Genomic DNA, 25,243 nt, shown 5'->3' with positions numbered 1-25,243 from the left:
CTGTATCCCTTGGATAAATACCTAGTAGAGCAATTGCTGGTAACAGGGTAGTTCTATTTTTAATTTTTTGAGGAACCTCCATACTGATTTCCAGAGTGGCTGTGCCAGTTTGCATTCCCACCAGCAGTGCAAAAGAGGTCCTCTTGAGGTTCTTTTTTAGCTGCAAGTCCTTCTTTACTTGGAAGGCACAGAATATATAATATCGAGAACAGAAGTTTTAGGAGGAAGCCACTCTTAGCAGTTGTATACTATTGAGAATGAAACCCAAAGAACCCTCCTTCAAGGTACAAGCTTTCTTTTCCAACTTTTCCCTGCTATGAAGGGCAGAGGCTAGGAGAACTGGTTTGGAGAGTGAGAGGGGGCGGAGAAGAGTGAGAAAGAGAGTAGCAGCATGAGTAAGCTGGCTGGATAACTCCCTTCACCCCATCCCTGCTGACAGTGCACTCAATCTCTGTTAAAAAGTCAATCAAGAGAAAAACATGCCTATCATACCAGTCAACAGTACAACGATATCTGGGTGCTAAGAGGTAAAATGAGTATGGCACAATAAAAGATGGTGTGATGTGAGTCTTGAATCAGCAATTAATTGGCAAAGACTCTGTAAAGTACATGAAAGTGTAAGCACACTTTGAAACTTAAAAGGAAGGGGTTTGTTTTTTTAAAAACAAGCACTGCAGGTCTGAAGGGAAAATGAACACTGGTGAGAACAGGATAAAAGGAAAAATAAGCAAATATTAGTATGTTATGAAAATATTAAAATGGATCAGATGAATGGGGAAAAAGATAGCCAAGCGGCCTAGTCTAGGAGTAGGCAGAATTTTAAGACAGAAGCAAGGACTTTGCTATTGTCCGGAAAGGAAATGGTGAGTGAATGCTTCAGGGTAGAGAAATTTTACCCGGCTTTGTTGATTGTATTCTTTGAGAAAGCTGATCCTGGAATCACAGGCCTTATTAGATTGGAAATTACAGACACCTGAAAATGCACATTCCAAAACAGAATAGTATAATGGGAAAAAAAACAAAAAAACAAACAAAAAAACCAGTGGAACATTCCTGAATAATTAGTTAATGGAAGAGGAGAGAAGAATATTAATGAAGCAAAAATAGGAATATCTTTTTGTTTAGGAAACCAAAGAATAAAAATGTCAAGCTTAATTATATTACTAACCCAGTTTTCCATACCAAAATTTAGTTACAGTATACAAGAAGAAAATATTCAAATTTCAAAGAATTTCTTCTTAGTTATTTTTCCAGGTCAGTGTTTTAAAAATAGGAGGCAGGAGGTAAATAAACAATGGAGTCGGAAAATCCATGTTTTGTCAGTAGCTGTGACCTCAGGTAAATACTGGAGAAGTCCCTGTTCTTTGTTCTTCTGTAAAACCTCTTCCAAAACACTGTTGTGATGACTAGGTAAGATAACATATTTGAAAATGCACTTCAATGTAAACTATTATTAGAAATACCTTGCTGATTCTGGGTCCAAAATGAGGGCTTCTATTGCATGAGATATCAATAAACAGCTCTGCTGCTGTCTGGATGGACGTTAAGGTTATACATGAAAAGAGAGAAATCCACATAGACTTTATATTCTCTGAAGTTCAAGTCGAGATGAGGACCACATTTTAAGTGAGGCAACAATAATGTTATCAAATCAAATAGTTTGGGACTCTATTTTTTCCCCCTTTTATTGTTTATAATAGTGACTCTCACATTCTGTTCCAGGAAGAGTACTTCAGAGGCCGCCTAATGTGGGGTTGGGGTAGGGGGTGGGAACCAAGCAACAGGCTCTGTGATTCAATCACAGAAATGGTTTTCTTCTGCTTAGATGTAGAAGTTTCACTGATAAAAGTTAAAAACAGCAACAACCAAAATGGTCTCTAGATACCCCAGAGGTTCCTAAGCTGGGGCTCAAGGGATCTGTTAACCCTACTGCAACTTTACAAATCTGCTGGGGGGTGTGCATAAATGCATTCTGGAGAGGAGAGGGTCCACAGCATTCATAAGGTTTTTACTTAGAAACCCAAAAGGCCCAGAACTACTGGTTTATAGGCCCTACAACTTAAAAACAATTTATCTCTGCCCTCCTTTCAAAAAGGGTTTGAGGCTGCTAATAAGAAAATACGGAAAACCCAAGGAAGGCTTAGGGAACAAAAGGGACAATGAAGATTATGGAATAATAGATCATTAGTAAAGGTGATGGGAACCAGGGTTGTTCACCATGAAGAAAACAGAAGTGATGCAAAAGAGAAAATGGTTTTCTGGTGGGAAAATGTGTTACGTTTTCCGCTGCAGCTCAAGTGAGCACCAAGTATGTGACACTGGGGGACCCGGGTTTTGGATGCTCTTCTTAGCGGTGGAGAAAGGCCACCACTGAGTCACTATTAATTTTTAAAGCCTGGCTGAAGTTAAAAAGTACAACTGTACTGCTCATACTAGATTTCAAAAGAGAAGTTATTAATTATAATAAATTTGTAGGCTTATCTACTATATATTTTTTAGTCAAGCACATCTGAAGCATTAACTCTACATTTAAAAGAATACTTCCAGAGAACAAGAAATAACAAGGTGGGTTTAGGATATAGTTCCACATTCCTCAAAGTTGCTGAATCAGCATCAAAAGATGCCTGATAAAGATCCCCATATCGGGAAGCAAGGCTTCGGAATTCTTCCATGGACTGTTTCATCTGAAAAGAAGGAAAAGTATCCATTACCAGAAACAAACATGCTATCATTATTGTATAATAACAGACCACAAAAAAAAAAAAACAAAAAAAAACCCTCCTCAAACAAACAAACAAATCCAAAAGTAGTTCAACTCTTTTCATTTCCATTCCATTCATTCTTACAAATGTTGTTAAATAAAATTAACAAAGATGGTAAACGTTCAAGGAAGTATAATAATACATATAATACACAGAAACAAAAAACATTGCTTTTTTAGCTTCCAGTTCCACTAAAACAATTAATACAGTTATAAACATGCAGCACCTACTGAGACATCTTCAATCATTTTGCCACTAAAAAAATGTCAGCCTATTTTTGGCAAGACAGATGAGTTAATAAGCATTTGATAGTTAATGTCTTTTAGTCAAACCGCTGATTTCAGAATTTTTCATCTCACAACTAACCTCAAAAACCTCTAAAGTATAAATAAACACTGCACTGAAAATAAAGTTAAGACACACCTGATTGGAGATGCGACCACACCTCTGAAGGTCATTCCCTAAGGTCATGGCAATGGTTGTGGCAATTGCAGGTGGAGGGCTTGTCTTTAGGCTATTGCAAGTACAGATAAGTTGAGAGAAGGCTTGTAGAAGGTCAATCCTGAGTTTTACAAATTCACACTGAAAACTTAAAGGATTCAGTGGTGTACTGGCAGCCTGGGGGGAAAAAGATATATAAGACAAAATAAACATAAGAGCAAGATGGGGCCAGACAAAAAGTATTCGGCACCGTTTGTGCGTAAGAGCAGGAGCTCTAACACTGATGGATAAACAAACACCTACATTATAAGAGGAATGATGTAATATTAGAAAGAAAAACTTAGCATACTTAGCATCAGCTCTGAAAAACTGTATGTTTCATCAGCATTCAGGTTCCTTACTTCCTACATTCACAGTCTCTACAGCATGTGGGTTGGTTCGATCATCACCGGTAGGTTATCATTTGAGGGAGACTTCAAGGACATTATCATTCTTCCAAAACCCCCTTATCACCACCTTACTTTCTTTTAAAAAAAAAATTTTTTTAGGGGCGCCTGGGTGGCTCAGTCGGTTGGGCGTCCGACTTCGGCTCAGGTCATGATCTCGTGGTCCGTGGGTTCGAGCCCCATGTCGGGCTCTGTGCTGACAGCTCAGAGCCTGGAGCCTGTTTCAGATTCTGTGTCTCCCTCTCTCTCTGACCCTCTCCCATTCTGTCTCTCTGTCTCTCTCTGTCTCAAAAATAAATAAATGTTAAAAAAAACATTAAAAAAAATTTTTTTTTAACGTTTATTTATTCTGACAAATGGAGCAGAAGCAGGGGAGGGGTAAAGAGAGAAGGAGACACAGAATTCCAAGCAGGTTCCATGTTGTCAGCACAGAGCTCGACGTGGGGCTCGAACCCACGAACCGTGAGATCATGACCTGAGCCAAAGTCAGAGGCTTAACCAACTGAGCCACCCCAGGCACCCCACCACCTTCCTACCTTACTAACCTGAAATTCTCATCACTGGAATCATTAATAGGATTTTTAAAAGTTGGGAGGTGAAGGAGGAAAGAAAGATAAGGGCAGAAGAAACATGGTGCTAGACAGTCACTGTTAAAAAAACATGTTGTCTCATAGCTGCATTTTCCCACTGTGAGCCCAGATTAATACTAAAAAGAATTTCTGAGTAGACATGTTTAGAATGCAGAGAGAGGCTAATGGAAGGAAGAACAGTTCAAAACAGACAAATAAGTTTCAACGAAGATGGAGAAATATCAGGGTACTTATCCAGGGTCCTGGATAGTAAAAGCAACATTTGCTATGTAGAGGGGGCAAAAAATGTTAAGTCAAGCCAGAGACTCATTGGCAACGAACCAGGACAACTTTTAACTACTCAGCAACTACTCTAGCAGAGAACTGAGCATGGTGCTTTCAACACAAGGCATACCAAAAATATGCTAAATTAACAATAAATGGAGGCATAGTGAAAATAATTTTCCTCTGATATGACTAGCTTAAAACATGCTGATGCTGTTTGCTCCTTAGATACTACCTCACTTAACACTATCCTTTCAGCAGGAGAGCAACGCATTTGACTTAGGGAAGTCAGGTACAATATTACCATCTAGCCAAGTATCACATATTGACCTTAGTGTACTTCTCTCTACTTTTAACGTCAAATAGTAAGTTTTGTTATTTGGTAGTATTCATATTTTACTCTAGGACTTAGCCACTCCCTAGAACACACACCTGCTCTAGTATCCTTCTTAAATTCCAAGGTCCTTGATGATATTTAAAAGCTACATATAAATAGAGCTATAGTAGTTAGAGGTAATAATTGTACTCAATATAGTGAATTCTGTGGTTTTCATGCTTTTGGGATGTCTGTTCTAATCATGACACAGCATAGATTAGGAGATCAAACAGATCAGTTCAATTGTTTTTAATTCCTTAGAGATTTAATTTGCTCTTATAAGACCTCCTCTGCTCCTTAAACTACTACCTGCTATTTTTAACTTACTGCTTGTCAATAACTTTACAATGGTCATGAATACAAGTAGGTGTATATGATACTTTTATATAAATACAGACCATCTGACCAGACAAAAAACACTGGCAATCTTGTCCCAACATGCATTATAAAAATGAAAGAGAAGCAAGATGTAGTTACAATGAGGGAGATTTACCGCAATTCTGGATTTATTTTTGAATATTTTATTGATGATATAAGATGGTCACCTTGAAAGTGACTGTGCATCTTGGATTGTGTTAAACTGAAGGAAAGCAATGCTAGATATAACACATGTTCAAAAGAACATAGAAAAGATAGATTTGTCATAGAGGTCAGAGGCTTTACGGTAAGATCACCCATGAAAGACAGAAAATGTGTAAGAAATAAAACTTAGATTTATAGCAGTATGCATAATGCTAATAAGGAATATAAAGGATATTATTTACTTTTCTTTGTATTGAAACTAAAGCTTAAACAGAAGTTGGGAATCTAAGGTTAACAGGTAAAGCAAAAATTATATGTAACTAATATTACCCTTGCAACTTCCTCAAGGAGGAATGATATTCAGTGAATTCAACACATGCCAATGAAGGAACAACAGACTCAGAGCTCTCCCTAGGGCTTACTCTGAGGCATCAGCTAATTGGGAAGAGCTATCCCCACTATTTGGATTGCTATTTTACTTCCCCGTTAAATAACTATTTTTCTCCTTCCTTGCTTTTTTCCCCTTCCTTCTTTCTTTTCCCCTAAACATTTACAGTTAAATCTTTGTTAGGTATGCAAATAACACTACTTAACTGTTGACTTGTAGTACTTACCCAATTTTCTTTTTTTATTTTTAAAGTTTATTTCCTTTGAGAGACAGAGAGACAGAGAGAGAGAGAGAGAGAGAGAGAGAGAGAGAGACAGAGCATGAGTTGGGGAGAGGCAGAGAGGGAGACACAGAATTCAAAGCAGGTTCCGGGCTCCAGCACAGAGCCCTACGCAGGGCTTGAACCCATGAACCATGAGATCATGACCTGAGCCAAAGTTAGATGCTTAACTGACTGAGCCACCCAGGTGCCCCCCCACCCAATTTTCTAAATGGAGCTACCTAAAGAAACCAACATGGCTTAAAAGAAAGCTATCTGATGAGCCCAGTTAAAAAACAGGGTGTGTGTGTGTATGTGTAAGCCATAATGCAGACTTTGGACCTGGCAACCACCATTGTACTTTTGTTCCTATAAATCCAACTTCTTTACATATCTCGTACAAGTGGAATCACGTATCATGTGTCTTTTTGTGTCTGGCTTATTTTGCTTACTATAAGCTCAGATTTTGAAAGAATAAGCCAAGCATAAAGCAATCATGGCCTAGACTGTTTTAGACCAGGCCTCCTGCTAACAACAGCAGTGAAGACTGAATACAATATTAAGAACATCTATTTGAAAGCGCTGAAGAGCTTAAGGCAAAAAAGGATTTTGAAGTAAAAAATCATGGAGAGATGGAAAATGCAAGGAGGTGAGACTAACATTTGCTAACATTTTCTCCCTTGAGATATTTGCTAACTTGCAAGCTGCTCCTGAGAGTCTGAGAAGCTGAGCAGAATTGCTGGCAATCTCCTAGGACCAAGGGGGTGCTGGGAAGAACATTTCAGGCTTTTGGCTATAACCTCAAAGGGCTACGCCCCAGGAGTCAGGAGAACCCAAAAATGTACTGGCTCTCTCCAGGACTGAAGCCTAGCTTTGAATCAGTTCAGTCCTTGGTTGGATTAAGGTGATCTTACCCTAACTGCCTGCCAAGGGCAAAGAAAGAGATGTAAGGCTCTGGATGATGTAATCGGATACTTTTTCATCCACAGTGTCCAAAACCAAATAAAAAATTACCTAGCATACAAAAAAGACAAAATTCTCCAAACCAAGAGGCAGAAAAATCAGTCTAAGACACAAGCCACAATGGATCCAGAAAACAGAACATCAGACATGAATTAGTTAAAAGAAAGTAAACGGCAAGACAGAGTCCTGGCAGAGAACTGGAAAATATAAAATAGCCAAATGGAAATTCTGGAACTGAAAAAAAAAAAAACACAACAAATGAAATTAAGGACCTAATGAATAGGTCTGACAGCAGATTAGACACAATGTAAGAATCACTGAATTGGAAGATAGGTCAGAAGAACATACACAGAGCTAAGAATAGAGAGATAAAAAGATGGAAAATGCAGAAGAGAATGTAAGAGAAAAATGAAACATGGTGAAAAGAGTTATTGTAGGTATCTGGAGTCCTAAATGAAAGAGAAAGGGACAGAAGCTATAGCTGAAGAGACAATGGCCAAATGTTTGAAAATGATCAAAGTCATCAAGCCATAAATTCAAGAAACACTATGAACCCCAAAAAGCATTTATACTGGTAAGAGTCTGAGCTGGAAACCACCATGGGAAACTTTTGGTGGTATTTATTAAAGCTGAATCTCAGTATATCTTATGACACGGCACTACCATTCAGAAGAAATGCACACGTCTACCAAAAGATGAACATTAGAATATTCATATCAAATTACTCTTAATAGTCCCAAACTGGAAATAATCCAAATGTTCCCCAGTGATATCAAAGATAAACAAATTGCTTTAACAGTCACCAAAAGAATATCACAGAGCAATGAAAATGAATGAATTACCACAATATGTAAAAACAATAAAATGAATGAATAAACATAAAGCTGAGCAAAACAAGCTACAAAGGTAAAGGAAGCATGAACTGGGGAAAAAATTTTTAAAACAAAAACCATAAAGGAAGAAAGACCAATAACTTAGACCATTAAGTCTTAGACTACTAAGAACTACTGTTCATCAAAAGATAGAAAGTGGGGAATAAAAGCTACAAAATAAGATATTTGCAACTCGTATCACCTGTAAAAAAACTAGTATCCAGAACACATAAGGAACTCTGACAAATCAATAAGATAACCAGCCTGCTAGGAAAATGAACAAAAAACTTCAACTTTCACTTCTGTGAAACATCTTTTCTCTCTCTCTCTCTCTCTCTTTCACACACACACACACACACACACACACACACACACACACAAAATACAAGTGGCCAAATATGAAACAAATGTTCAATTGTTTCAAGAAAATAAAAAGGTAACTACTGAATGGGAGAAAAGATGTGCAAATCCTGTATCTGACAAGGGGCTAATATCCAAAATATATAAAGAACTCTTATTAACCCAATAACAAAACAAAACAAAACAAAACAAAACAAACAATCTGATTACAAAATTAGTAGATCTGACTAGACATTTTTCCAAAGAAGACATAAAGATGGCCAAGAGGTACATGAAAAGATGCTCATCATCACTAATCATCAGGGAAATGCAAATCAAAACCACAAGATATCACTTCATATCTGTTAGAATAACCATCATCAAAAAGATAAGAAATAAATATTATCAAGGATGTGGAGATAAGGAAACTCTGATATACTGTTAGTGGGAATGTAAACTGGTGTTAGCCACTATGGAAAACGGTATGGAAGGTTTCTCAAAAAACTAAAAACAGAACTACCATATAATCCAGCAATTCCACATCTGGGTATTCATCTGAAGAAAACAAAAACATTATCTCATATATGCACCCCCATGTTCATTACAGCATTATTTACAATAGATATGGCAACAACCCAAACGTCCATCAACAGATGAATGGATACAGGAAATGTGGTGCATATATATAATGGAATATTATTCAGTCATAAAAAAGTGAAATTTTGCCATCTGCAATAACACCGATGGACCATGAGGGCATTATGCTAAGTGAAATAAGTCAGACAAAGACCAATGTTGTATGATCTCATTTATATGTGGAATACAAAACAAAAAACAAACAAAAAAACCCCAAGCTCATAAATACAGGGAATAGATTTGTGGTTGCCAGAGGTGGGGAGGTGGGGGGCGGGGGGGTGGTAGGTAGGTGGGTGAAATGGGTGAAGGGGGTCAAAAGTATAAACTCCCAGGTATAAAATAAATAAATCATGGGGATATTGTGTATAGTATGGTGAGTATAGTTAATAATACTGTATTGCATGTTTGAAAGGTGCTGAGAGTAGATCTTAAGTTGTCAGCACGAGAAAAATTTTTATAACTATGTATGCTGATGATGGATATTAACTAACTACACTTACTGTAGTGATCATCTTACAATATATACAAATATTGAATCATTGTGTTATATACCTGAAACCAGTATGTTACATGTCATTTATACCTAATAAATAAGAAAATAAGTAAAATGTTTAATTGAATTAATGACTTGAGAAATGTCAATCAGAACTTCTAGAATATACCAAGTCAGGAGAACAATGCAGAGCAACAGAACTCTTATACCCTGCTGGGAGGACTAGAAGTTTGTAAACCACTGTAGAGAGGCTCCTGGTATTAGTTAGTTGAAGGTACACATAACCTTGCCATTATCCTCCTAGGAAATATATCAGAGCAGTATTTCTTAGCAGAGGCAGGAGTGTCCTGGGCATTTCAGGATTAAAGCCAGTAGCAGTCCCCCTTACCCTATGACAAAGAGAAACATCCCCACACACTTTGGAGCAGGGGACAGATACACCACTTCGATTGAGGTCTACTGCCCCAGAAGAGGGTTTTCAACCTCAGTGTACCAGCCACATTTTGAACCGAGTAATTCTTTGTTGAGGGGACTTGTCCTGTGGATTGTTGGATGTTTAGCAGCATCTCTGGCCTGTGCTCGCTATAAATGCCAGTAATACCATGACATATCACGATGACCAAAAATGTCTCTAGACATTGCCAAATGTCCTCTGGAAGGATGAAATCATCCCCAACTGAGAATGACTGTCCTAGAGAAAGCTTTACATAGGTGTATCAAAAGACATGTACAAGCATGTTCACAGCAGTACTGTTATACTAGCAAAAAACTGGAAAAATGAAAATTTCTATCAACACTAGAAGGGGCAAATATTCATATGATATAAGAATATACAGCAGTAAAACTGACCTAGAGCTTCACACAACAAGATGAATAAATCTTAACATCATCTAGATGGGGGAGCCTGGGTGGCTCAGTCGGTTGAGCATCCAGCTCTTGATTTCAGCTCAGGTCACGATCTCATGGTACATGGGATCAAGGCCCGAGCCAGGCTCTGTGCTGACAGCGTGAAGCCTGCTTGGGCTTCTCTCAACCTCTCACTCTGCCTCTCATGCACACTGTCCCTCGCACACTCTCTCTCTCTCTCAAAGTCAATAAAACTTTAAAAAAAAAAAAAAAGAACATAATTTAGATAAAGCAAGTTGAATACAAATATGTAGGATTCCTTTTTATATAAAATTCAAAAACAACATAAAATGGTACCTTGTCTAGAATTACAAAAAAGCACATTAAAATTATAAAGAAGGGCGAGGGAACGGTACACACAAGATGCAGGATGGTGGTTATCTTTGTAGGGTAGGAAATGGTCTGCAAACATGGAGGAATATGCATGAATTTTAGAAGCTATGGTAATGTCCCATTTCCTGAAGATGACAGGTATACTTGGATATTTGTTACATTTTTATATACGCTCTACAATGCATATGGAGATGTTATACATATTCACTCTTTTAAAATAGATAAAGTTAACAATCCACCATCATAGGCAGAATGCTAAGATGGTTCCTCTGGTTCATATCCCTTGGTATCCACATCTTCAGTAATCTCTGAGTGTGAATGAAACCTGTTACTTGTTTCTAACTAATGCAATATGACAAAGGTGATGAATTGGGGGGATGTAATTTAGATCCTTAATCAAGTTACTTTGTATCAATCAAAAGAGAGATTCGTATATTCTGGATGGATCTCCCCTAATCAGGTGAGCCCATTAAAAGACAGTCTTGAAGGTGAGAGATCTTCCTGCTGGACTTGAAGCTTCCACAGATTCTACAGCTGTGAGGAAATGAATTCTGCAAACGTGAGTTCTGAAGAGGACCCTGCACTTCCTTGAGCCTCAGACAAGACTGGCCCTGGCAGACACCATGACTGCAACCAGGTCAATATGAGCCGAGGACCCAGCTAAGCCATGTCTGGACTTCTGGCTCATGGACACAGTGAAATAATAAATGAGTGTTGTCTTAAGTCACTAAATTTGTGGTGATTTGTTACACAGCACAGAAAACTAAAATACTTTTTACAATTTTTATTCTTAAGTAGCAAGATAACTGTATCATTAATCACTGTGTTGGGAAATTAGCTACCCAGCGTCGCTGTAGGGTCCCCGTAAGCACAGAATGTTGAGCTTCTCTTGTTTAGTTTGGCTGAAGGAGGTAATTCACAGAGCTATACAATCTCACATCAGCTTATTCACGTGGCAGGAGTAGAAGGGCGTCTGTGCTCATATCTTCTCAGTTACAAAGATGCAAAGCTAGTATCAAATCCACACTTGCCCAATGAATGATAAAAATAAAATCTTTACAAAAACCCTGATGGTATAGTACAATAAGAAATGTGGAAAGTTCCAAATGACTGTAAGGATCATACTGCCTTCTTCTCTAACCTGTTATCAAGAAGAGAATCATTTCCTGATTTTTTTTTTTTTTTTTTTAACCTCAAAGCAGCGTCTGGCACATAGTAAGTGCTTATGGTCTGTTGAATAAAAGAACTCCATTTCAAAAGGAGATGATGTGAGGCCCAATAACCTGCCTTAGGTCATAATATGTTAACGGCAGAGCGGAGATGAAGACAGGGGCTTTCTGTCTGTCAACTGAGTACTTTCTGTCTATGTCAGAATTCAATCCTTAATTACTGCCAAGCCTCATTAAATACACATACCACACAAATCATTAGAAGACTATTAAATATTCAACAGGATTTTCATAATATTAATTCTGTCTGCTTCACTGTTCTCTGAGCTTCTTTCACGGATGGAACCATTTTCTGTGCTGAATAAACAAGCCCCATGTGAACTAGAAAATGAAATAATTTTACTGATCGCAACCAATAACCGTACCTTTTGATTTTCTGAGGCATTTATTAGCCTGATATAGGTAACAACACTCTTTTCCTGGAATAATCAAGAGGAAAGAATCACAGTAGTCCCTGCTACTGGGAGCACCATGAGCCAGAGAGAAGCCATTTGTGTATTCCCGTTTTTAAAACAGCTGCTGATTAATCCTAGCTAAAAAAGAAATTATACTTCAAAAGATATGTACCACGAGAGTCTTAATATTCTGTCTCTTTTGTGACATCTGTTTACTCTTTATTCTACTTCGGAGCATCTCTTTTGGGATGGCCCACCATTAAGAATAGTTTAGATTATGTGATAAACACATGTAAACAGGTACCAAAAGTTTTATGGTTCCATGTAAATATATACAATCTTAAAAGTTGGGTGACAATACTTACAAATTGTCTAATTTTGATTATATAAACTCTTTACTCTTGAGGGGAAAAAAATCTTTGCATTAATACAGAACACGCTCCTCTTGGATATAGGTTCTTACTTTGGAATACGACTCATTTCAAGGAAATGTAAGAAATGTTAATGGTCTGCCCTTCCTGCAACCCCTTTACTCTCCTGGCAGAGAAAACAAAAAACAGTAGCTGGCTGACTATTAATTTGAATAGGAGGATATCACAAAGGGGTAAAAAATGGGACGCTAGCATCCTTGATAATTCCTTCTTTGTCTACAAAGTAAGAAACTCTAGTTTCTTAGTGAGCAGCTTCCAGGCATGAAATAGGGGGCAGGGAGTTACATGTGATGGTTGGTACTGAGCCAGTACGTCTTATTACTAGGAGTCTAGAGAGGAAATACCTATCTCCATGTGTCCTTTCTGCATGGATTCAGTAATCCTTCTTCTCTGTGGTACCTAGTACCAAAACAAAATGATAAACTTCCATCAACTTATGAATATTAAAAAGTGGGGGAGGGGTTAAGGATTTACTACCACGTCCTATTTATTGTTTTAATATTGCTAAATCTATTTATCAGCAGATTTTTCAAGGTAGTTAGAACAGAATAACCCAAAAAGAAAAGGGAGACCATTCTCACACGAATCAAGTTATCACCACCAAAGGAGAATTAAGAGTACTTACTGTTAAGGAAGCAATCCCTTTGTGGTAGAATTTTAAAGACTCAGCAATGCAAGAAAGTGCTGAACTATAGTTCTCCTCTTGCAACCCGGTGAGGCACTGTTCTGCATGTGAGAACTCCTTCAGACTATTCAGCCAGAAGTAGAAATGTTCTGAGGCAACCTGAGTCAGCAAACTCTGATAAAGCTCTCTGGCCATGTCATGGTTACCCTAAAAAGGGGGGGGGGGGTGTGCACATGATGAGATTCTTACACTTGAATTAGGTAGTGAGGCAGCTAAAAGACTAACTCAAACCTTGGATAAGTTTTAACAATCATTCTTCACATTATATAATTCTTTGAGACTCAGTCTAAGTATTTCTTCAGAGAAAATATGCTGAGCTGCTTTTATATAACAGAATGCCTGAAGTTCTTTTCTAAAACAGTTCCAAAGAGAAAATAAATGGAATGAACTATAACTCACATCTAGAATTTTAGTTCAAACTATAGAAAGTATGAACACCTACTGTATGTCATTCTGTATGAGCTAGTTAGTGCAGTGGGGAGGTGGGGTGTGAACTCCAGGAAGTTCCCTGAAGTGATTATTAGCAGCACCGTGAATGCCTCTCGAAATGACCGAGGGAGGGGAGCTGTTGGGGGGAACGTGAGCTCGGTATCCTGCAGTGCCTGGATGCTTGGGGGTATTGACTATAACAAAGAATTGTTCTCTCGATAGAGCTCCTCCCCACATTTGAGAAACACCGTAAAATGAGAACATGTGTTACAATATCTAGGATAACACTTCTCAAACTTGCTCTCTGGTCTTATCCCCAAAGGATTTCTATACTGTCCAAGCTCTATATTTCTCTCAAACAAAATAAAAATTGTTAGGCTTTTCATATGGCCGAGAAGGGAACAGCCTACTAAAACGTGCCCCTATCTCCAAATAAGAATGACAAGGTTGGAGAGAGAGAAGGAAGAAAGATCTGGTGTACTGATGATGGAGGATGGAAGTGGTGGGTGGGAGGCAGCTGTGGTTATGAGAATACAGGGCAAAATGAAGTGGCTGAAACTCTTCAGCCAAAAAGAGTTCATATTTTTGGAATTCCCATGGAACTTTCCCCATCACAACACACGAGAAAAGTTATAAACTAGGTCCTTTCCATTATCATCTTTCAATCCCGTGACTAAAACATACTTCCATATTTACTTTCCATCTTGACTAGGGGTGACAATCACACAATCAAAGGTTTGTAACCTGTCACTTTCACCAACCCAGTTCACACAGAAGGATAACACGTACCATTCTGGATGCCTGTCTGGCAATTCGGTAAACAGTCCATCCATTGGACACACTTTCGAGCTGCTGCTTAATTACTGCCTTTACTTCAGCAGATAGTGCTTTCTGACTTGCTACGAATATCACAGTGGCCAAACTCACCTAACGTTGAGAAAGAAGTAAGAAAAATAAGGAAGAAAACATGTAATTCTATCCAACGTCATAGATAACTTTAACCAAAAGGGAGAAGAATTAGAACCCATCAAAAAAGAACAAAATTTGTTTTCCTTTGACATTTATTAATTTTCCACTTCGAAGTCATTAAGCAATTTATCCCACTGCTCAGAGTATTGTTTGTAATAGCAAATAGTCAGAAACAATGCCCATAAATATGGATTAGGAGATTATGATATCACACAGTGAAATACCATATAGTAGTGAAAGGGGTAAACCAGAGATACCCTTATCTATTAGATGGCTCCCACCAAACAGGCAAAGAGACAACATGCAAAAGATTTCATGTAGCAAGATAACCTTTATATAAAGTTAAAAATATGAAAAGAATATTGTTTATTACTTAGGATATATACCAAGGTAGTAAATGTATAACATGCATGGGAACGATGAACACCAAATGCAGGACAGTGGTTAGCTCTGGGAGAAGGAAGAAGATACTATTAGGGAGGTACATAGGGAAGTACAATTCAACTGTACTGGTAAGATTTTTTTTCTTAAGCTAGGTGACGGATGCAAATGTTTTCATATTATTCCTTATGCTTTAATATTATGTTTCATAATTTAAAACTGTCTCACAGTAGTACTAACAAAAAAGGGACAAAGAACATTAGTTGAAAATGCTGCTTCAATAAAAAATAAACTTGGCTAACTGTGTCTTAGTATTCTGAAGCTGATATATACAAAGGTCCACATAAGCTGGGATAACTGTATGATGTCATTCCCATGGCTACTGCCACTTGGTCATCAAGGGTAACTTTTCCTGGTAGGAATGAAATGGGGGTAATCTTTTACACAATTTTCCCTGGACGATTAAATATAAAATGAGCTTGAGTAAGAAATCTCATTACACTTTTCTCCAAGCCCTAAATTCAGATGACCACAATATGAAGCGGCCAACTTAAGGCTTCCATCTCATTTATGCTTATTTAGAGCGAAGCCTACTCTCAGCCCTGGAGAACTTCCAACTACACGTTATTATATAGCTTCCCTGTCTTCTGTTTCTAAGCATGCACCTTTCCCAACCCCAGGACTATACTGAAACCTAAACAGGATTCTAAACAGCTACAGAGGTCCTGAATTGGAAAAGAGGAATTTGAGCTAATTTATGGTCACTGTTATCATTACGTCCTTAACTTACATTTTTGAAAGTACAAAATAGGGTTTAGTTCATTACTGCTTTGCATTAGAAAGGAAAAAAAATTATTTTCACTTTGAAATAAAACAAAAATATCAGACTAGAGGCTTGGCTACACTAAGCAACTTGACAGGGCTTGGGAAGAATGCGGTTTTAGATTTGAACTAAACAGAGCTTTGTAAATCAAAAATCAAAAGTGGAAATAGTCAAAAGCTCACAGTTCCAATTCTGTTCTGACTTCAGCAGACTCTTGGTCTTACATAATTAATCTAAGTAGAGTCAAACAGTAACGCTGACTTCCTAAAGTAATTCCCACTATACCAGATCTATTCATCCCCGGCAGTTTCAAAAGGTGGCTCTTTACCAGAAGTTCCTGTTGCTTGTCTGTGGCTGACCGTCCGATCACCTTGTAGAGCTCCATGAGGTCCCCGAGCATTCCGTCGCCCAGCACTGGCAGCTGCATGGCAATGGCCGCCAGGCAATGGCACATCAGGATCCGCGCGGCATCCTGAGCACTGTGCAGCTGGGTCAACAAGGTCTCAACCACTGACTGGCTAAGATGAGGCCTGCCCTTGGCTAGCTTCACCATACAATTCAGAGCAATCTGCACATTGAATAGAAGATGGACCAGTTACATGCTGAAGGTATTAACTGAAGCTTTAAAGAAAAGAACTTCGTACAAGTGATTAGGAAATATCAAGGAAAAGGTTTTCTGTGGGCATAACATTTTCCTGCCTAAGAAACACACGGCATACTGAATCTTATTATCAGGATCTGAAAGTGAGCCATGTTTAAATGAGAGTAAGTCGGGACTGTGTATTAACCACTCATTTCAATGTAGGCCTATTTAAAAAAAAGACTTGAGATGAAAATCACAACAAGGAAGAGGCCATATACATGCCAAATGGGATATCACCATGCTGCACTTTCGTTACTTTTCAAAAACTGCTTCTGAAGTATGGTTTGTAAACTTCCCTATACCAGCATCACCCAGGATGCTAACGAAAATACAGATTTCCGAACCCCACCTGTCCCAAACTTAATAGATTAACTTTTTTTAGTATTTGGGTTACTAGGAGTTTAAAGTTCAAAAAAGGTGTCCTAAATGACACTGAGGCACACTGAAGTGGGAAGAGACTTCTAATTTTCTTTCTTTCTTACTTCTAACCTGAAATCCAAAAATCAATTGGCTTTAGAACTTCCATTCGGTCCAGTTAATGGCATCGACTAATATCCCAGCCACCAAAACCAGAAACCAGAAGTCCTCTCATTTTTATGTAGCCAAATGACTGCTACATTTAGTCATTTCCATTTTCGCCAAATCTTCAATATCCACCTCCTTTCCATTCTCTCTACCACAACGTAAATCTCTTCCTAATTTCCATCTCTTGAAAGCATGGGCCCGTTAACCCACCTTCACACTACAACCATGTAGCTTTCAGTACGTGTTAGGAAGACACAATGAGGTCTTCAGAACCAGACAGGTCCAAAGTTGAAGATCAGCCTGCCCTTGATCAGCTAGGTATCTTTCAACAAGTTATTTTATCTTTATGAATCTTAATTTCCTCGTGAGCATTAAAGAGGGACAAATTTCACTAGATTGGTTTTTTGTAAAGAAAAAAATATATATACAAGTTGTCAACAAAGTATGGCACATAGCAGACATATTTAAATAACAATAATAACTACAACAAATGTTACAGCATGTCCATTACTTTAGAAATTTTAATATTCCCTCAACTACCTTGAGAATCAAGACAAAGTTCCTTGGCATCAGGTCTGGTAACCTGCTTGACAGAGCAGATCTTCCAGATCTCCTAATTGTGTCATGTAGCCACAGGGGGCTATTCACCCATCTTCCAACATGAGAGGTAGATTGCTGTTTTCATAACTTCTATAACAGTCATCACTTGGATTCAAATGATCTTTCCTCAATACCGAAATTCTACCCCATCTTTCAAGGTTTAACTCACAAGACAGCTACTCGTTCAAATCTTCCCTAACATCCTTAGTTCAACTGAATCACTCTTAACTCTGTCCTCTCATTAGAACTGCACTTTGATTCGTACTACCAGGGAACTTAGTGCATTCTGTTTGGTATTATTGTCCCTTAGATAAATGTCAGTGTGTTCTAGATGGGGAACTCCTCTAATACAGAGACCTTTCTTGACCATCTATGTATGTCCTATGGTGCTGAGGCCAGTGTTTTATTGACACCTACAACTGGTAAGAAAAGGATTTGGTTTGTTTTCTTTCTCTCTTTTTTAAAACTTTTATGTAAATGTATTGTGGCTCCAAAGGGATTCTGGGGATGAATCATTTGCCAAACACATTTTTATTTAACTAATATCTTCACTGTTCATCACTGTGACATACCTTTTCTTAACATTCTAAACTAAGTTATGACTTACTTCGAACTGAATCATAACTTAGACAAGCTATCATTCTTATAATCTCTAATATCTACCTAATAGCCTTTTACTTCTATTAGCCCCACCTTTCTTAATTTTGTACCATCACAAATTGTATTTCATATTTCACTCCAATAAGAGTAGGCTCATTTCACATCTTAAAAGCCTTAAAAATCTCCAGTGTCATAATAAATTTTAAATATCTCTTTTAAAATCTCTTATCAGTGTTACCTCAGATTATAAACTTCTGTAAGTACAGGGGCTCTGCCTATTTAATTTTGCCTTATGTTGCCTAGGACCTTCATATGTATTTGCTTCAACTAAATAAACACTGTCAACTGAAGGCAAAATAGGCCAAAGTTTGGGTTTTTACTTTGTCTATTCTTTGGAATAACAATGGTCAAAGCGATAATTTTGAAAGTGAAGATCAAGGGCAAATTGTGTGTTTAAGCCAGAGTTGACAAACTACTGCCCTTTGGCCAACACCTGCTTGGTTTTGTAAATAAAGTTTTACTGCCGTACCACCACACTTTCTTTCTTCCCCTTATGCACACCATCCATGGCTGCTTTGTCCTGTAACTGTAGAACTGAGTAGCTGTGACAAGAGTGTATAGCCTGCAAAACTTAAAATATTTACTATTTGGCCCTTTATCGAGACTGCCAATCCCTAGTTGAGGCAATAAAAACAGGCATTATATTAAAATAAATGATATTTTCACCTTTAACGTGGCTTGAGCACCTGGACTATCATCTTGACTACAAAGTACCAAAAGGGATTCCAGGCCAAAGACAGCATCTTGTTCCAGTGCCAAAAGGTCTAGAGGAAAAACACTAAGTTTTACAATGGTCAAATGGAGAAGATTAAATACACACACACACACACACACACACACACACACACACTTAGAAGAAAAAACATTAAGGACTGGAAGATACAGGAAACACTGTCATGTGTAAAGCTAACCTTCCTGAAAAAGTACATGCGCCATTACTTATGAAATGTAAAGGCTATCTTTAGACTTCCACTTTCCACTACTTTACTAATGATTATAAAAATATATACATTACATCAAACTAAAAACTTTCTGCACAGCAAAGGAAACCATTAACAAAATGAAAAGGCATCCTGCTGAATGGGATAAAATATGTGCAAATCATGTATGTGGTAAGGGGTTAATATCCAAAATATATAAAGAACTCATATGCAGCAGCAAAAAACAAACTATCCGATTAAAAACTGGGTAGAGGACCTGAAAAATCATTTTTCTGAAGGACACATCCAGAGGGCCAACAAGTACACGAAAAGAGGCTCAACATCACCAATCATCAGGGAAATGTAAATCAAAACGACCATGAGAGATCGCCTCACACCTGTTAGAATGGCTACTGTCGAAAAGACAAGAAAGAACAAGCTGGTGAGGATGTGGAGAAAAAGGAACCCTTGTGCACTGCTGGTGAGAATGCATATTGATGCAACTGCTCTGGAAGGCAGCATGGAGGTTCTTCAGAAAACTGAAAACAGAACTAGTATATGATCCAGCAATTCCATTTCTGGATATTTACTCACAGAAAATAAAAATGATAACTCAAAAAGACATATGCACCTTCATGTTCGTTACAGCATTATTTATAACAGCCAAGATATGGAAACAACCAATAAGATGATGGATAAAGAAAATGTGGTATTGATACACAAAGGGTCATTATTCAGACACAAAAAGAAGGAAAACCTGACATTTGAGACAACATGGATCGATACTGAAGGCATAATGTTAAGTGAAATAAGTCAGACAGAAAAAGACATATGATCATATGATTTCACTTATACGTGGAATCTAAAACAAACAAATACACAAGCAAAAAGCAAAAGCAAAAGCAAACAAAAACCGAGCTCGTAAGTACAAAGAACAGACTGGTGGTTGCCAGAGGCAGGTGGTAGGTAAAAATGGGAGAAGAGAGTTGAAAGGTGCAAACCTCTAGCTATAAGATGAGTAAGTCATGGGATGTATTGTATAGCATGGTGAGTATAGTTAATAATGCTATATTGCATATTTGAAAGTTGTTAAAAGGGTAGATCTTAAAAATTCTCATCACAAGAAGAAAATTGTATAACTGTATATAGTGACTGACATTAAACAGACTGTGGTGATCATTTCACAATATATGCAAATATCAAATCACTCTGTCATACACCTGAAACTAATATTTAAAAAAAGATATATATACCCACACTAAATCAAGAGCTAAAGCCGTAAAGGTATAAATAAAGCATAACTGAAACAGGGTCACCAGCTTCGCTGAGGAAAATACTAGGAACGGCAAACCACGTCTTCCTAACTAGACATAAATCTTTAATCTTCTTTCCTAACTGGACAGATTATGCTTGTCTATTTTCACCTACAAGGTAACTTTCTAATGAAAACTGCACCCCTTTTAGGAAGTAATGAAGATGCCACATAATCTTATTAATGTTATAAGTCAGACCACAAAGAACAAATTCCTTAAGATGTCTCATGTAATAGAGTACTACAGCATCTTTCCACTTCCATGGGGCTAAAATTTCTCTAGAAGTTCTAGAAAGTTCTGAATATATTAGTTAACCATATTTAGGTTAATATGTATGAGCTTTGAGAACGCACAGTTTTCTATGTTACATGATAGAAAACACTCATAACTATTTAAAAAATAAAACAGGTTTAATTATTCAAATAAGAACAACATTTAAAGAACAATTTAAAGAAATGTTATCTGAATTAGTATAAGGCTTGACAAACAGTGTTAAGACTACTGAAGGTCAGGATGCTAGAGAAAAAAAATAGGTACTAAGAATGAGCAGTGCTGACGTTTTGTGGGGCTAAGATTTCTATTTATGATCCTTAATAAAGATCAAAATAAACACTGTAATAGAAGAAATATCCAAAATGCATTTCTGGTTTTGAACACCAGCATGAACTTATTCAAGCCTTTATTTAGATCAAAGATGTTAGGAATATAATAAAATGTAAGCATTTTCTTTCTTTCTTTCTTTCTTTCTTTCCTTTCTTTTTCTTTTCTTTTCCTTTTTTTTTTTTTTTTTCTGAGAGAGAGAAAGAGCTCCAGCAGGGAAGAGGGGCAGGGGGAGAGATCTAGAGTGAACCTTAACCAGGCTCTACGGTCCACAGAACCCCAAGTGGGGCTCAATCTCAGAACCCTGGGATTACGACCTGGGTCCAAATCAAGAGTCTGCCAACCACTTAACCAATTGAGCCACCCAGGCACCCCTAAGCATTTTCTATTCATATCTTAAATTATGCAAATCAGTTTAACTTTAAATACCCAGAGACAAATTCTATGCCAATTTAATTCATATTACTCTGTTAACTCATTTGCCCCTAGGTGAAAACTATTTGTTACTTAAGCCCCTTGTTAACTTAAAGTATTTTTTCCTAAATTTCTCAGGCTTTTGTACAGGTGAACAAACTGTCATACCACAGGGCAGTCATAAGCGATTCCTACCCACAGCACCATCCACGCAAAGTTCAGCACTGAGAGGAATGGGCAATGCTCCATGAAACCTTTCAGTTTCACAATCTCAATCCCAAGGTCCTCATTTTCATATTTTTATTTTTCATGGGATTAAGTAGTCTTGAGAAAACCTGCTCTAAGAACACTTCAGGAGGCAACCAGTAGGTAAAAGCACAAGTGCTAAAAATAATAAGGGATTAAAAAACCAAAGACACATACACAATTCCACCAAAACTTCAATTTGAAAGTTTATATAGAGTATCAGTCCTGATCAAACTGACCTTTTTCTTGACAGGAGACAGTTATATTAGTTAGGACTCGCACTCCATGAGCTGCAATGCCTCTGTTGTTATGGTAACAGCATTCTTGGGCTAATCGGACCAAGTCAGAAGATCTGGGGGAAGAACCCACGTTTCCTAAACAAGAAGAGAAAAGCAGCACCAATTTAATTCACTCATATAGTCCAAAAGCAATTCAATGTCTAGGTTCATTTTTCTCATTTTCAAAGGAAAATTTCTACTCCATCTACTTCTACTCCATCATCAATAAAAACAATCATTCCTGCTTCTCCTGTCAAGGTACTTAGAACAGGTATATGCGATAGTCTGTAATGATTAGGATCTAAAATAATATAGGACTTTCCCACAAAAATATTAATAAAAACTGACTAAGGAGCACAGCAAAAGCCAAAACAACTAAAGATTGGTTCTGGGGAACCAATTGGTTCTCATTAAAATTAGGATGTCAATACAGGCTTCTAATCAGGTAAACCTGACCTTTAAGAGAGGAAAGAAAAAGAGAAGCAAAACTTTTAAAGTTTGATTTTCTTACCTCAATGGCTGGCATAGAGTTAAGGTTTACACAGAATTCATGATTTTAGAACTGGAAAGGATTCTGACATCACATAATTCGATGCTTTTTACAGAAGAAACTGAAGCCCAAAGATTTTAAGCATCTTGCCCCTGAGATCATAAAATCTGTTACTTATGTCCTACCCCTGTGCTTTATACCTTATGCTCTCTGCTGTAGATTGCAGTGACTTTTAAAATTCACACTTGAAATTCTGTAACGTAAAATCCGTTACTTATGTCCTACCCCTGTGCTTTATACCTCACGCTCTATGCTGTAGACTGCAGTCACCTTTAAAATTCACACTTGAAATTCTGTAACGTAAGGCTTATGTTGCAAATATTTTTACATACAGTAGAGAAGCTCTCAGGTATAAGTGAGTGAGCTTCAAGAAGATTAAAGCTTTTCAACTTTTTAGCAGTCTCTTGTTTCTGCCTTCCTTTTTCCATTCTTGCTTATTTTCCATGATTCCTATCAACTTCAACCTTGCCTCTCCTACCAAGGTTGATCATATCTTTTGAGGCTGAAGGGGGACATCATTACTACTTACAACAGGCATAAACCAAGACTACCTCAGGCAGTGTGGGACATATGTCGCCTTACTGATTCGCAGTTTAACATAAAAATACTAGCTCAGGTAAAGCCTCAGTGTTTTTAAAATATTTGAAAAGCTTTTCAAAACTATGGCACTTGTATTTCCTCCATTCTTTTTCTTTCCTATGTGATTTGGACAAAACAGACTCATTTATAAATTTACAGATGTGTTCTGCAACTTACATTTTTCCTTTTTTTCTATGAAGCGTCATCATAGGACATTTGGCAAAAAAACATAAAGATCCAAAAAAAAAACCAAAAATCATCCCAAATCCCACAAATGAGTGTGGCATTATTTCATTAGCTTTCTAGAGTGTTTCCTTTAAATAAATTTTTTTCCCTTTACGCACATCAACACAATTTAAAAATTCACACATACTCATGATAAGTAGATAGTGGCCAATACTCTGCCTTTAAAATATAGTATTTTGTGGCATTTTTCTATGTTAACTGTTTCAGGGAAAATATTCCTTTTAAATTTAATTTTTTTATTTACTTAGAAATTATTTGCTAAGATAAATCCAACTGGTTCAAAAGGTTCAACAAATATTAGAAAAATGTATAAAGTCAGTGAATGAGAAGTCTTCTTCATGCGCCCAATGCTATCAGTTCCTTGTGTATCATTCCAGGCTCTATAAATTTGCAAGTGCACATATTTTGCTATTGCTTTCTCCTTTCATACACTTTTGCATCTTGCTTTTCTTTAAACATTGTATCACGGAGATTATTCCATGCCATACATTCTTTTTAATAAATTACACTGACTTCTATTGCCGTTGTATAACATTATTTCTTTAATGCGGTCCCTACTGACGGATTTTTTTATGCTCTTACACCCCTGCTGATGGATAGTATTTTGCTATTACATATAATGATGCTATGAATACCCTTGTACATCTGTCATTTGTCAAATATGTGACTATACTAGTAGGATAAATTCCTAGAAGTGAAATTTCTGGCTCATTTATAATTTTGATGAGTATTTCCAAATCACCTATGCAGACTAATAATTCACAACCCATGAGCAATGAATGAGAGTCGTGGTTCACCCACACCCCTGCTATCAAACTTCTGAATCTATGCCAATCTGATGGACTGGTAAAGTATTTCAGTGTGGCTTTGTTTGGCATTCTTCTTAGGTATGTGCGACACTGAACATCTTACATGCTTACGAGCCATTTGTTAGTGATTTAGATGCAAAATTTAATTTTGTTTTACAAACTATCCTGCTTACGTTGAAAAAATCTAAGCAATGAAAACATACTTAAACATTTACCATTGCTTACGGGAATAGTCCAATTTTGTAAAATCCCTGACTTTTAATTTCCTATAAGCATTACCTAATGTGGTTATTTAAACCTTTTGCTTAATTCCATATAGAAACTGCAATTTAATAAAATTCAACATTCAATAAAAGGACAAAGCTCAAGAAGTGCTTGAATACTATAACCTGACAAAGCTTATACATGACTTTTAAAAAATAAAGAAAAAGAAAGTCATTTTACGTCTAGGTCATTTAGTATAAAACTGCACCCTAAGTCAGAACTTTTGGGTTCTGGCCCAGGCTAAGGCTCTTTATAATGTGTGCCTTTGGACATATCACTGCAAATCTGTAAGCCTCGATTTTAATACTTATAAACTCCTCTGCATGTGCCTTACTTGAAAGGCTACTTGTACAGAAGCAATGAGACCTTGCATGGGAAGGCACTTGTAAGTTATAAGACACAATTAATACTCTGCTTACCACAGCTTTCTTCAGGTAGGATGTCGGTCAAGGATAGTAAGTATCAGCTGAGAAACTGAGACTGGCTGACTCATGTAGAAAAAGAACTTAGGGAAAGCATAATGGGCATGTGATTGTTGATAAAAAAGGCTGTAATAATACATCCCTTGCAGGCAAGCCCCTTTGCAATGCAATTTTCTAATTCCTTGCCTCAAGAGGTGTTTATTTCTCCACTTATTTAGACTTGGCTGTGTGACTTGCCCTGG

At 37.3% G+C, this 25,243-nt stretch overlaps 1 protein-coding gene across 1 annotated transcript in view; it reads right to left on the bottom strand.

Annotated features, from left to right (window-relative positions):
• INTS7 (integrator complex subunit 7) overlaps positions 1-25,243 on the bottom strand; it is a 91,461-nt gene that overhangs the window by 14,681 nt on the left and 51,537 nt on the right. The window contains exons 9-16 of the mRNA XM_049634190.1: positions 22,093-22,227; positions 19,027-19,124; positions 16,261-16,500; positions 14,549-14,686; positions 13,271-13,477; positions 3,186-3,380; positions 2,563-2,684; positions 1,464-1,532 (exon numbers count right to left, since the gene is read on the bottom strand). Coding sequence (XP_049490147.1) covers positions 1,464-1,532; positions 2,563-2,684; positions 3,186-3,380; positions 13,271-13,477; positions 14,549-14,686; positions 16,261-16,500; positions 19,027-19,124; positions 22,093-22,227 — 1,204 coding nt within the window. The remainder of the gene's footprint in view (positions 1-1,463; positions 1,533-2,562; positions 2,685-3,185; positions 3,381-13,270; positions 13,478-14,548; positions 14,687-16,260; positions 16,501-19,026; positions 19,125-22,092; positions 22,228-25,243) is intronic.

Source organism: Panthera uncia, chromosome F1 (genome assembly GCF_023721935.1).
Source record: "Panthera uncia isolate 11264 chromosome F1, Puncia_PCG_1.0, whole genome shotgun sequence".
NCBI classification, from domain to species: domain Eukaryota; kingdom Metazoa; phylum Chordata; class Mammalia; order Carnivora; family Felidae; genus Panthera; species Panthera uncia.
This window is presented reverse-complemented; position numbering and strand designations above follow the sequence as displayed.